Source organism: Chiloscyllium plagiosum, chromosome 20 (assembly GCF_004010195.1).
Source record: "Chiloscyllium plagiosum isolate BGI_BamShark_2017 chromosome 20, ASM401019v2, whole genome shotgun sequence".
In the NCBI taxonomy this organism is placed as follows: domain Eukaryota; kingdom Metazoa; phylum Chordata; class Chondrichthyes; order Orectolobiformes; family Hemiscylliidae; genus Chiloscyllium; species Chiloscyllium plagiosum.
The window spans coordinates 42,412,106-42,425,934 of NC_057729.1; the positions used below are offsets into that span (position 1 = coordinate 42,412,106).

A 13,829-nucleotide genomic window follows, 5' to 3' on the forward strand; every position below is an offset into this window, starting at 1 on the left:
ATTCAGCCACATTGACATGAAGCTCAAGCTAATTTATCATCTGGACATCATCTGTAGACTAGAGACAGGGCTACCACTTGAATCAGGTCAGTAATACTATCTGGCTGGCAGATAGAGGTGTGTTTTTTTTACAGCAGGGTCTCAAAGAACATCAGCAATACAACATTTACAGGGCACAGATCGAGGCTGTGATAGAATGCTCCCCAGTAACCTGGGGGGATGAGTTCAGTTCTAAGAAACCATTAGGAAGCTCAAAACCATCCAGGACAAAAATAGGTTGGATTTTTGATTGGTGCCCTATACATTACCTTAAAGATTCAATCCCTCCACCAGTAGTATCAGTGTGTGCCATCCTTCCAGACTTACAACCTTTACCAGCTAGAAGAACAAGAGCAGAAGATGCATGGGAGTGGATCATCCTTCACTGTCCCTCCATCTGGGCTTGGAATTATTTTGCTTTTTTTTCACCATCGCTGTATCAAAGCTTCCCGAACTTCCTTCCAATTAACACGGTGAGTGTTCCCACATTACGTGGACTGCAGTAATTCAAAGAAGGTGGGTCAGGTTCATTAGGGTGCTGATAAAAGCTAATATCACATCCCATGAAAGAATAAAGAAGATTAAACTGTGCCTGTGAGCCCAATGGGATAGTCAGCTCTCTTTGTTGAGCAGCTCTCATGTGCCACGAGGCAATTACTGCTCCTTGTGGAGGGCAAACTCCCCTTGATCCTCTTTCTCCCCCTATTCATGCCTCCAAATTAACCATGGAAGAAATTAACCAATCACAAACTCTCTTCTAATGCATAATGCAATAAATGAATCAATCACCAAGGCAACTACTCTCATGAAATTCTAAAGAAAAAGCATAGCAATCCCTAAAAGCTTAGTAGTTGTTAATTATTACATTCAATGGCTCTTTGAAACTAATCCCACTGTATTTTTTTGGAATGGATTGACTGTGGCTTGGGAATTCCTATCTGCTGCTTAGTATAACACTGGGATACTACTCATAGAAGAGGTCCCTTCTGAATATATGTTCATGATCGTACCTCTGGCTTAAGTCCTGCAACCACAGTAGATGCCTAAAGACATAATATGGTCACCATGGAAACAGGAAAGAAATTAAGAATGATTGGGGCAGTCTTTCAGCTATAATTTTAACAGTATATTTTGTTCTTAACCGATGGCATTGAAATCTCCCCTTTAACTCTCTAATCCAGAATGAAGGATAATGATTACATTCTGTAATAAAAATATTAAGCCAACAGATTAATATCTTGAACAATTTTTGTCCTTGTGTTCAAAAATTTAATCAACAAATTAATAACTTGGCAAACAAAGCATTTTAAGGTATTATATATTGGCACAGATTAAACATGAAGAATTTTAGAGCAGTTTTTGCAATTACTTGTTTTAAAATTAGATGTGACCTTTTTGATCTTTGTTTCTTTTAAGATTGGCTGTATCAGATAAACCTGAAGAACATTGTTCCCCCAAAGTAATCATGACGGACAATGCTTTCAGAATAATGTAATCTTATTCATGGAAACTTGCAACACTTGGAAGCAGAATCAAGTACATTAATGACTCCAGTCCCATTCTAGGGTCTGAACAGTAAATTTTAATTCTTCTGGACCTTCTTCCCTTTGGCACAAAAAGAGAGCAATGCACTGAGAGTCTATCCATAATTATCTTGAATTCCTAGTCTGTCAGTTTAAATGAACTTGGAATTGGTGATAGAGTTTGTAAAGTTGAAGACAGCTGCAGGACCAGATGATTAGATCTGATTCAATTATGGACCAGGATAGCATAAAGCATAGTCAGAAGAAGACTCTCAACTGAACACACATAATCCCAGAAAACTAATAATGGCATGCCCATTTTTTTGAGTTATTAATAGAATCCCACCACTTGCAAGTTCTTCTCACTTACCATCCTGACACAGAAAATGTATCACTGTTCCTTCCCTGTCGCTGGGTCAAACTCCTGGGATTCACTCTAAAAATGGCATTTATGGGTCTCCCAACAGCAAGTGGACTGCAGCAGTTCAAGGAGGCAGCTCACCATCACCTTTTCAAGGCAGCAATGGATGGACAATAAATGCTGGCCCAGCCAGTGATGTCCACGTCCCATGAGTGAATAAAAAAGTGACATCTACCACCAATGCCTTGAATACGTAGCTCGGAGATGTGACAACTTTCTGAGCAGGGCTTAAGTATTGGCTTGCTCTGAGGTAACAAAGTTTGCTTATCAACCTAATCTTTCATGTTTCCTTTTAATGTTGGAATATATTCTGTTATTGTCTACTTATATGTTTTATGTTTAAAATCATACATAACAATAATTGTGAATTGACACTTCTGCTGCATTCATGATGCAGGGACCAATGTCCGATCAATAAGTGCACTACTTCTGACTTAATCTAATTTTACACAGTAGAAAATGCTTCATCATGACACTAAAATTGTATTAAATGCATTCTTTGTTGGACAAAATGTTAGAAAATGAAAACCTAAATTGTTATTGAATTAAGGGTCATGCTTGTGTCTAAAATATAAAAACCTAAAAATTGTTGTGCACTGTATTGTCAGACAAGGCCAGTTTCAAGCAAAGCACTCATTTTCTCTGTCTGCTTTTTTAACAGAGATGGCGACACTCTTTGAAGAGTTAATATTTCTATTAAATTAAAAATGAAAAACAGCAGTGCAACAATTTAAAGGCAGAAACAGCCTAAATAAGAAAAATGAGATGCTGTATGTCAATGCTGTATATACTCAAACTGTTAAGTGCAGACTTGATTCATTTAGTTTTGTGTGTTCATTTATCATGGATCACTGTGGTCCAAAGCTTGTTTTAAGTTATTTCTCACAGATATTATGCAGCTTTTAGATTTTACATTTTTATAGAATTAGTATTGATTGAAGGCCATTAAAGTAACACGTATTGTGTAAATATTTGTCACGATCAGTCGAAATAATGACTTTAAAGAGATATTATGTAGGAATAAAATGCTGATGTAGACATTTTGCAGATATTAGTTAGCCTGATTTACAGTCCCTTGTGCAGGTTACATTGAATACAAATGCCATCAGTAGCTGTTTGATAACATTAGTCGCAACACTGTTGATAAAATGTGGAAATAATTGAAAATTTTATGTCAACACCAATTCAGTGGGTATGAGAGCATGATCACCTTTTTTAACTAAAGTGAGTTAGCTGGCATATCAATAATGCCGTTTACAAACTTAGGACATCGAAGAATACTTTTTTAAATGAGTTACTCATTTGAGGGTTGGAAACATGACAGCCAATTTAAGCTGTCCCACAAGGAATAATGAAGTAAATGACCAGATCATTTGTTTCTATTGTGCTGTTGGAGGGATAATGCTGGACAGGAAATTGGGAGACCTCTATTGCCCTTATTGAAATATTGCTATGGAACATTTTGCATCCAATTCAGAGGGTAGACAGGTCTTTGATTTAAAAGCTCCTGCAAAACATGGCACCTTTAACAATTCAGCACTTTCTATGTTGCACTGAAGCATAAGGTGAGATGTTTTTCCTCAAGTCTCTCATGCAGAGTTCAAACACATAACGTTCTTACTCAGAGCAAACCCACAAATGTATTATTAACCTTTTCTGAAACTATGCTGTCAAAAAGGATGTGTCGGATTAAAACATTTGTGATATCATGTAATCATGTCTTGCATTGCTCATGGATACATATTTTTTAAAAAACAAACATTCTAGTCTGCATCTTACCATGTATTATAACACATCTTTTTCATTGGGTTTCATGTTGGATTTCTTTCTGAGAGGACTTTCTCGTGCTCAAACTCACCTCAATAAATGCTTAACATATCCCTTTGGTGCTCCTCCCATCTGAAGCTAGCCTGATTCCCTCACTCATTGTGGCCAGAGATAAACTTCACTGCCAAGAAATGCCAGTATCCCTGGCATTGGAACCATATTTAAAAAGGTTGGTGCACACTTGGTCAGGCTCTGGTATTCTGGAGCTGCTCTGCACACTGGCAGACACCTGAAGGTAATGGCAGATAGTGCAGGGAGGATGAGGGAGGTCCTTTTACACAAAACTGGTAAAGGAGGCCATTACACCAGACTCTGCTACAGTGATTGGAATGAGATCAGCCAGGCGGTCCTCATTGAAGATGAATTCCCTGACTGGGGCTGTTAACCTGGTCCAATTAGGGAGTCCTGGCTGACAGATATAAGCCAGCTTTAAGATAACTTGATCAGTGTCATGTGCTATGCATATGTAAATAAAGAATGACTTGGTCATGGGATACAGGCCTTCAGAGTTATTTCACCAACAGCCTGGTCCTCAGTCACCACCCAGGCCTAGCAATGCAGGAAAAAGGTCAATGATCTCCTCTGCTCCAGCAGGATAAAGTTCCATCATCTTCTATCTGCTTGCTTACACTCACTCTATATCTACCACTGCACCCATGTCCTACTGAGGCTCCCTTCCTAACACTCTGTCTATGGCGGGCAACATTGTCCCTCACTCATTGTCTTCGGGGTCGGAGGGAGGAAAAGAAATAAGGAAGAACTCTAAGGCCACATAAGTGGTATGGGTGGCACACCATTAAAAAGTTCTCACATTTACAAGAATGTGTTTTCTTTTCACCATTATCTGTGAGTGTCAGTCTGTTGGGCAACAACTGAAACATTGAAGCTACACAATGTCCATGATCCAAGGTGTGAAATGAGCAGCTCCTGCACAATGGACAGGCAATAGGTAAATGGAAAATGACTACTAATTTAGAAACTATGCTTCATCTTTTCAGGTATGATGGTACCTGAAAAATTTTAAATTCTTGGCTTTACAGATTGTTTTTGTTTTGGCCTGTTTCCTTTCAATGGTGACTGGCAAATCTCAAAGCTAGGTAAGTGTTTTGCTCCTTTTACCTGCATTGCAGGGGAGCTTAGTGTCTGTCTCTCACAGCACAAGAGTCCACACACTAGTACATCAGGCCAATAATATACAGAAACCAGAGTGCTGTTGTTAGCTTTTTAATTGTTTTTGTATATCCCTGGAAAGGCAAAATATAAGAATGTTTATGGGAGGTGGCTTCTTCTGAGTGGGGAAGGATAGACAATCTCTCATCAGCTCTTGGATTTTAGTTTATTTGCTTGACGTTTCCTTGACTATACTGTTGTGAATTCCATGAATCCACATAGCACTGTGCTAGACAGTCACTTACATTTCCATTCATAGTCACCTTTTGGCAATAGTGGTGCTCTTTTAAAAGGCACGTGTTGGAATTAGAAATTTGTTATGTCTGTAAGTACTTCAGGATTCTGATCACCATCAAGAAAGTAAGCATCAGGGTGTAACAGACAATGAAAAGGCAAGTGGTATATTAACCTTCATTGAGAGAGAATTTGAGTACAAGAACACTGGTATCTGCTACATTGTATAGAGTCAGGAGTGTGGTGCTGGAAAAGCACAGCAGGTCAGGCAGCATCAAGGAAGCAGGAAAATCAACATTTCGGGCAAAATCCCTTCATCAGGAATGAGGCTGGGAGCCTCGAGAGTGGAGAGATAAATGAGAGGGGAGTTGGGCTAAGGGAAAGGTACTTGAGTGTGAAATAGTTGGATGGAGGTGGGGGGGTAAAGATGATAGGTCAGACAGGAGGGTGGAGCGGATATGTGGGAAGGAAGATGGAGAGATGGGACGGGTCATGGTGCTGAGCTGGAAGGTTGGAACTGGGGTAAGGTGGGGGAGGGGAAATGAGGAAACTGATGAAATCCACAATGATGCCGTGGGGTTGGAGGGTCCCAAGGCGGAAGATGAAGCGCTCTTCCTCCAGGTGTCAGGTGGTAAGGGAGTGGTGATGCAGGAGGCCCAGGACCTGCAAGTCCTTTGCAGAATGGGAGGGAGAGTTGAAGTATTCTGTGGCCAAAACACGCAGTCTGATCTCCAGCATCTGCAGTCCTCACTTTTGCCTAGTGTAGTTGTATAGAGCCTTGGTGAGACCCATCTAGCATATTGTGCACTGCTTATCTGTGGAACAATGGATAACGTGCAACAAATGTTCACCAGACTGATTTCTAGATGGCAGAACTGTTGTATGAAGAGAGACTGGATTGGTTAGGACTATAATCACTGGAGTTTGGAAAAATGAGAGGGTGTCTCATAGAAACTCATAAAATTCTGATAGGATTAGACAGAGTAAACACAGGAAAGATGTTCCCGATGATCGAAGATTCCGGAACCAGGGATCACAGTCCAAGGAAGTGGGATTGGCCTTTTAGGATTGAGATGAGGAAGAATTTCTTCACCCAGAGTAATGAGCCTGTCGGAGAAAGCAGGATCAAGGTACTGGATCAGATGATGAAATCATATTGAATAATGGAGCTGGCTCAAAGGGCCGAATGTCCTACCCCTGTTGCTATATTCTATGTTTCTGTAATTTTCAAACAGTTCGCTTTGAAAGCATATGTTTTTGTTAAGTACTTAATGAGTATGCTCACAGTAACGTAGTCTAGTTAGCCTCTCAAGAGCACAGCATTTCAGGCAGCATCCAAGGAGCTTCGAAATCGACGTTTCGGACAAAAGCCCTTCATCAGGAATGATGAAGGGCTTTTGCCCGAAACGTCGATTTCGAAGCTCCTTGGATGCTGCCTGAACTGCTGTGCTCTTCGAGCACCACTAATCCAGAATCTGGTTTCCAGCATCTGCAGTCATTGTTTTTGCCTAGTTAGCCTCTCAAACCTGCTTTGCACATCCCACAGATACGTCCACCGAACAACAGATAGAATCACCCATACAATGTGGTAAAAGTGATGGTGCTGAGGTGAGTCAGAAACAAAGTGGGTTATTTCCTTTGTATCAGAGTTACATGTATTGACATCACAAGGTGAAATACAAACACATTCTTGACAGAAATTGAATGGTACAAAATTTATCTCCACATGCTCTAATCTTAAGACCTACAAGACACGGAGAGTGGGGTATGCCTTGTCAGTTAGTGAAAAAGGCCTCTGAATTAGTCAGATGTGAGGAAATTGTTCTAGCTTTAAAAAATTCACAAAGAAAGGGAGTGACACAGCATAGGAACACAGGTGGACTATTCAGTATTTAAAATGTACTCTGCTTTTTGATCATGGCCAAAATGTACAAAATTACTGTAATTTTCTTCTGCAAAGGAGATGATGATGACTGTTCTCATTATAAATCTAGAACAAGTTAAATCTGGAGGAAGACATTTGAAGCTTCCCAATGGAGATCCTTGTTCATACTGTGTATGTCCACATGAGATATAGGATCATATGGAATACTCAGAGAATGGATAACAAAGGTAATGGGAAATTGTACCAGTAAAAGCATTACTGTGTTCTGGCTTCATTCAGTCAGTTATAGCATGTTTTAATATGCAAAACTCCAGCACTGTTAATATATTATTTTATTCGATATAGATCGGCAATACCAATGCCTGATCCAGTGCTGGCTGGACAGAGATTTGGAGATTTTTGCAAATTGCATCTTCAGGCCTCTCCATAACCTTGGGAATTTACAACCACAAGATGCAGAGAGAAATGAATTGGTGTTTGCAGAATTTTATATACTGACTTTGTGATATAGACTTTGGTCCTACTCAACCATGTTGTCTAGATATCTTAAACTAATCTTGTCCAATTTGCCACCATTTGGGCAATATCCTTCTACACACTTCTGATTTATGTATACATCCAGATACCTTTTAAATGCTGTAATTGTATCAGCCTCCACCACTTCCTCTGGCAGCTCTTTACATACACACACCATTCTCTGAATGAAGGAGTTGTCCCTTAGGTCCCTTTTAAATCTTTTCCCTCTCACCTTAAAACCTGTGCCCTCTAGTTTTGGATTACCCTATCTGGGGGAAAAGCCCTTGGCTATTCATCCAATCCTTGCCTTTGTTTAATTTTCAAATAACAGGACAGGGTCGCTTGAAGCAATTGTACAGGCATGGAAATCTTCACTTCATTGAATAATTTACTTTATAAATACTTATTAGTTTCTCAACCAGTATTATTTAGTGCAAACAATGGTTCTAAATAATATCTAAAATACTCCTTCTTTAGTGTTCTCTGCAAAGGAAATATTTCACAACAGCAGGTATTTTTAGTCTGGGTGACAAAATAGTGCATTTATTTTCTTAGAGCAATGAAGGCAAACCCAACAGATGCGTCTGCAAATATTCCTTGCAGAATGCATGCACAGTTGCAAGTAAAACATATGAGGCTGCCTGCTGATGGATGGGTTCCCAAAGTGCACTGAAGCAGATTGCAGAGGCATGTTGGAATACTTCCACGTTTAGCTTTAGTTACCTGCATTGCTTCTATCATACCATATCCAGTAAGAATATCAGGCCGAGATTGGTTTATTTTTTAAAGTGTCTTCACTGACTCTGATACATAGCTAAACTTTCAGGGATTTTGTTACAATAGTGAACCAAAAATCACCACTGATATCAATCTTTGCCTCTGTATTGTGTTTCCGCTGTTTTTGATGTGAGACAAGGCAACAAATGCTTATCATCTTCTTTTAAGATTAATTCTATTATGCAATATCTAATAAAAGCTGAAAATGAAATAACAAACATGTCATACATATGAAGAGAAGTCTTACTGAATTGTTTGAAAATGAGTTAAATGAAAGGTGACAATCAATGATGTTATCCATGGTGTAGCATGGCCCATAAGGCGCTTATTCAGTCATAGGCTCTATACTGATTCTTTCACAGGGCTATGTCATTAGTACTTCTCCATTGTTCTTTCTCCATACTTTGCAATTTCTTTTCCTTCATCAAATATTTAAGCAATTCCTTTTTTAAGATTGCTATTGAATGTATATTTTCCACCCTAGGAGGTAGTGAAATGAATTCATGGGGCATGACACTGCTGTCTTCCATCAAAAATGCAACTTTCTCATCACTGCAACTCCACCAGTACCTTTAATGAAGCTTGCCCGCCAGCCAACCCAGACTGCTAATCCCCATGCTGAGACTGTATAGGCAAAAGCCTGGCCTCCTGGGATATTAGCTTATCGTCTAAGGCCACTGAAAGTCAGCAATACAGAAAGGCGACAGAGGGGTTGGTGACATGGCGCACTGAGAACAACTTCTCTCTCAACAAGAACTGATCATTGACTTCAGAAAGAAAGGAGGAGGAAATGACTCCACCTACCTCGCTGGAGCTGAGGTTGAACGGGTGGAGATTCAAGTTCCTAGTAATGACGATAACTGACAACCTGTCTTGGACTTCCTATGCAGATACAACAGTCAAGAAGGCATGAAATGCCTCTTCTTTCTCAGGCAGCTCAGGAAACTTGTTATGTCCATAAGGACCCTCACCAACTTTTACAGATGCACATTGAAAGCCTATTGCCTGGATACATAACAGCCTTGGATGGCAATTGTTCTTCCCAGGACTGTAAGAAACTACAGAAGGTTGTGTGCACAGCCCAGACCATCACAGAAGCTAATCTCCATCCATGGACTCCGTTTACACGGCTCGCTGTCACAGAAAGGCTGCCAGCATCAACGAAGACCCATCACATCCTGGGTAATGCTCTCCTACAACCTCTTCCATCAGGCAGAAGAAACAGAAGCAGGAATACACACACCAGCAGGTTCAGGAACAGCTTCTTCCTGGCTGTTATTAGACTGATGAATGGACTGTCTAACTTTAAATAATGCTGATCTTGCTAATGTTGATCTTGCCTAATGCATGCCTGGTGTGACGTAACCGTATGCCTCTGTCAAAGTCTTTTTTCACCCTATGATCTGTATGTCCTTACTTACTATGATCTGCCTGTATTATTCTTAAAAAAAGCATTTCACTGTACTTAAGGTAGACATGACAATAAATAAGTTAAACCAAATCAATATTTTGCCATCCATGCAACAACCATTGTGGTTGCACTACATAGGAACATAAGGACAAGCCAATCAACACGCAAGACCAGCACCAAGGAATGATGCAATGATTAGTGAGAGTTTCTATGCACCATGGCAATGTTTTATTTACAAATTTGGTTTGTAATGTTAATTTTCTTGTGGCTTAATTTCAATAGTGTGGCCAAGTGGATTCTGCGATGGTCAGTAACAGTCAAAGGAAATATGTGGAACTGTTGGTGAGTACTGCTATCTGTTACTGTTCCTGTAAATACCAATAACTATAAAAATGAAATTTGAACTTCCAGTTGATAAATGAAAGGATGGCACAAGATTTTCTGTTTCAGGGCTTTTATTGTAACATAAACACTAAAAGCATGATTGAGTAATACAATTTTTAAGCAGCTAAGCTTTAAACCACAGTACAGAACATTCACCTTTTACTTTTAATACAATTGAGAAACTTACATCACACGTACATTTTACACTGTCCCTTAAGTAGTCATTGGATTATCCCAGACTCCCTATCATTTCTAAGTGCGGAGGGTATTTTCCTATCCCTTTCTTTTCCAAATCTGAGAGCATTTATCCCCAGAAATGTCTTTCATGCTGAGGTATCTTCCTTGAACTTTTTTTCTCCAACAGAACTTGGCGAATCATTCAACCCTGTTTCAAATCCACATAAATTTGGATTTTGCAATCCAAATGTGAACTCCCAGCCAGATTTTTGCATCATGAACCATGGAGATTTCTACCCTCTTCACTGGTTCCTCTCTCTTCCAGATCCTGGGAGACTATGTCTGAGAATTTCCCCTCTCAATGTTCATCTCCTCAGGTCTTGAATCAGATAGAGATGCAGATTAGCTGGTCTTTGAGAGTCCACCTGTCTTAGGAAACAATGGACAGTTTAAAAACTATTTGCTTACAACCTGATTTTCAGTACTTTCCTGGGAATTTACGGACTACCAGTCTAGCCATTGTGAATGCAGATGCTGCTGCCATTGTCTACAATTGTGAATATCTTAGCATTATCTTATCTGACTTGAATTAACCTTTAATTTTTAATATCCCAATGACCCAGGCATGGTGTCAAGCAGACTTCACACCAAACCTTATAACCCTCCTTCATTTTATCCAAATTCAAGTACACGGAACCAAAACATAACAACCATATAAATCTCATAACTTTAACATAACACTGTATAGGACTTTCATTACTGAAACATACTGGCTGAGTGAATAGACAGCTGGACAAAAAGGGATTATTTTGGTTGCTTTCTTTTTGCCTTTGAGAAGGTTGTAGTGATCTGCCTTCTTGAATCACTGCAGTCTGTATGGTGGAGGTGGATTCACAATGCCTTCAGGAAGGGGATTTCAGGTTTTTGACCCAATGATGCTAAAAGTCAGGAATATGAAGGAATGTCTTCCAATTGCCTGGAGGATGCAATTCCAACAGGATTGGAGAAACTCAACCAGTCCATCCAAGACAAAAAGAAGCCCAGCTGATTATAACTCCATGAATTCATTTCCTGAACTTTTGAATTACATTGACAATGGTTTTTGTACAATTTACAAGAGACAACATGACAAGGCTCTCCATCAACACCTCCAAACCCATGACCCTTACCATCTAGAGAGGCAAGGACAGGAGACACTTGGTTCAGCACCATCTGCAAGTTCTCTTCCAAGCCACTCACCATTCTGACTTGGAAAATTATTGCCATTTCTTTGTTCCCTTTGGATTAAAATCCTGGAATTCTCTTCATAACAATACCATGGGTGCAATCAATGCTATTTGACTGCAGTAGTTCAACAAGGCAACACCACCACATTCTCAAGGGCAATTAGAGATGGACAATACTGACCCAGCTCGTGACATCCATATACAAAAAGTATTGCTTCTTTTTTTAAAAGTGCAAAATTTTGAACAACTCTATTCAAAACTTTCTCCTTGGGAAACAAACTCAGATTCTCCGGTCTTTTATCAATGAACTCACTTATTCATAAGACCACTTTAGTAAATCTTTTCTACAATCTTTCTAAGGTGTTGACATCCTTCCTAATATTGGAGATTTACACTTTGACGTGCTGTACAATGTCTCATAAATTTCCTTAAAGAAGAGTGAGAGGACTCACTGGTCCTCTCACTGGTGGATGTAGAAATAATGCTTTTTTTATGGGTGCGTTTAAGGGACACTGTTTTTAAATTAGGGATCACCTTTTTAGGATAGAAGTGAGAACTTCTTTCTGTTAGTGGGCTGTGAAACTTTGTAACTCATTGTTTCTGAAGGCTGTGGAAGTGAGATGTGGGAATCAAAGACTGTCAAGGTAGATGCAAATGTGGGATTCAAAACATAAACAAACTCACCTATAATCTTACTATATGGCCGAGTAGGTTCAAGGGGAAAAATGGTCTATTTTGACTCCTATTTCATATCTATATAAATATCCATTGTTTTGTAACATACATCATTGACCAACAGTTCAGAACAGTGATTTATGCTTTCAGGAGGAATGTGTTAATAATTACTTTCTGGTTTAAAAACTGGTTGATTGTTCTTGTTTATATTCACCTTGAAGATAGCTTAGGTTAGATGGATCAAGTGAATGTCTAAATGTTTGTTAAATTACATACCTGCATCTGAAACTTTTAACAGAGACAGCTCCTGAAATATTGGATTGAATCTAACAAGTAGTCCTTCACTTATTTATTTTTGCTCAGAATTGAATGCAGTATATCAAGGTCTAACTCGTGTTTTATAATGTCCTGGCTTTTGTATTCTGATTTTCTATTAATAAATCCAACAATTTCATGTACAGCAACTTGGTAGAATTCCCAACATGTACTGCAATTTTCAAAGATTTGTCTCCATAACTTCACCATGTTAAGATTGATCTATTTAGTTCATATTGCCTCGCTTCATTCTTTCTCCCAAATGTCTTACTTCACAATTCTCTGCATTAAAGTTCATCAACCACATATTCGTCGATTTCACCAGCTGTCTACATCTTCTGGTGTGTTGTACTTATTCCTTGTATTGTTTACTGCATTTTCCAATTTTGAGCCATTTGAAAACTTTTAAATTTTGATCAGTGTACTGTGCCCAAGTTCTGGTCAATAACCTAAATTGTTATAAAATGTGTTATCTAAAATATTAATATATATTATCATCAACTGGAATATTTATATATCTTGAATGTTTTCAAATAACTTTTCAAAGCAGAAGGCATTAGTTATAGCCAACAAAAGTGTTGTATTTTGTAAAGAGTATAAACTGCCAGATAGAGATATCAAGATTACGGCACTTTCAGAGAGAGGTTACATGACACATTTTGTGTGTGTAAAATATATTGGTTTTGAAAACCGACATTCAAAGAGCACTTGTCACAAGGGAAAAAAGACTTTTTGTTTTCTCTCTTTCTTTGAAGCAACTTTCATCAACATGTGCAAGTTGAAGAACCACGAGAAGAACCCATCACCACAAAAGAGAGGTTTCAACCTACATCACTGCCTTTAGAGAAAGAGAACTAAACCAGGCATGAGTCATTCAGAATAAAGCCTGAGTGACACTAGTTTATATTGAAAGTAACTTCAGCTGTAGCCCAGTATCTTGAACAATATGTGGATCATTTTTAGTCTGGCTTAACTGTAACTTGCTTGACCAATGTACTTTAAAGATAGATTATTCCATAGAATAGTATATTTTTCCCAACCTTGAAGTTTTACAAATGTTATTTTTCAACAAGGGTATAAAACATATTTGCACATTTCAAGCCTCTGGTAATAAACTTTAAGTAAGTCTTTATTTTGCATTAAACTTTTTTTTTATTTGTTAATTTAAGGAGGCTGGATGTCTTGTTTCTGATACTGAGCTATACATAGTCCAATACATACATAATTGATAGTATCCCTTTTTGAAAAG

General features: G+C 38.7%; 1 protein-coding gene across 2 annotated transcripts in view; it reads left to right on the forward strand.

Moving 5' to 3' along the window:
• Positions 1-9,634, forward strand: part of LOC122560207 — a 119,296-nt gene extending 109,662 nt beyond the window's left edge. The window contains exons 1-2 of one of the 2 annotated variants that reach the window (XR_006314694.1): positions 7,220-7,326; positions 8,877-9,634. Coding sequence is in view for 1 of the 2 variants with exons in the window: in XM_043710621.1 (XP_043566556.1) it covers positions 8,877-8,883 (7 nt within the window). In the remaining variant the exon portion in view is untranslated. Of the gene's footprint in view, positions 1-7,219; positions 7,327-8,876 lie in introns of those variants that run through there. The other variant, XM_043710621.1, reaches the window with a different exon arrangement.
• Positions 9,635-13,829: the final 4,195 nt, after the last annotated feature.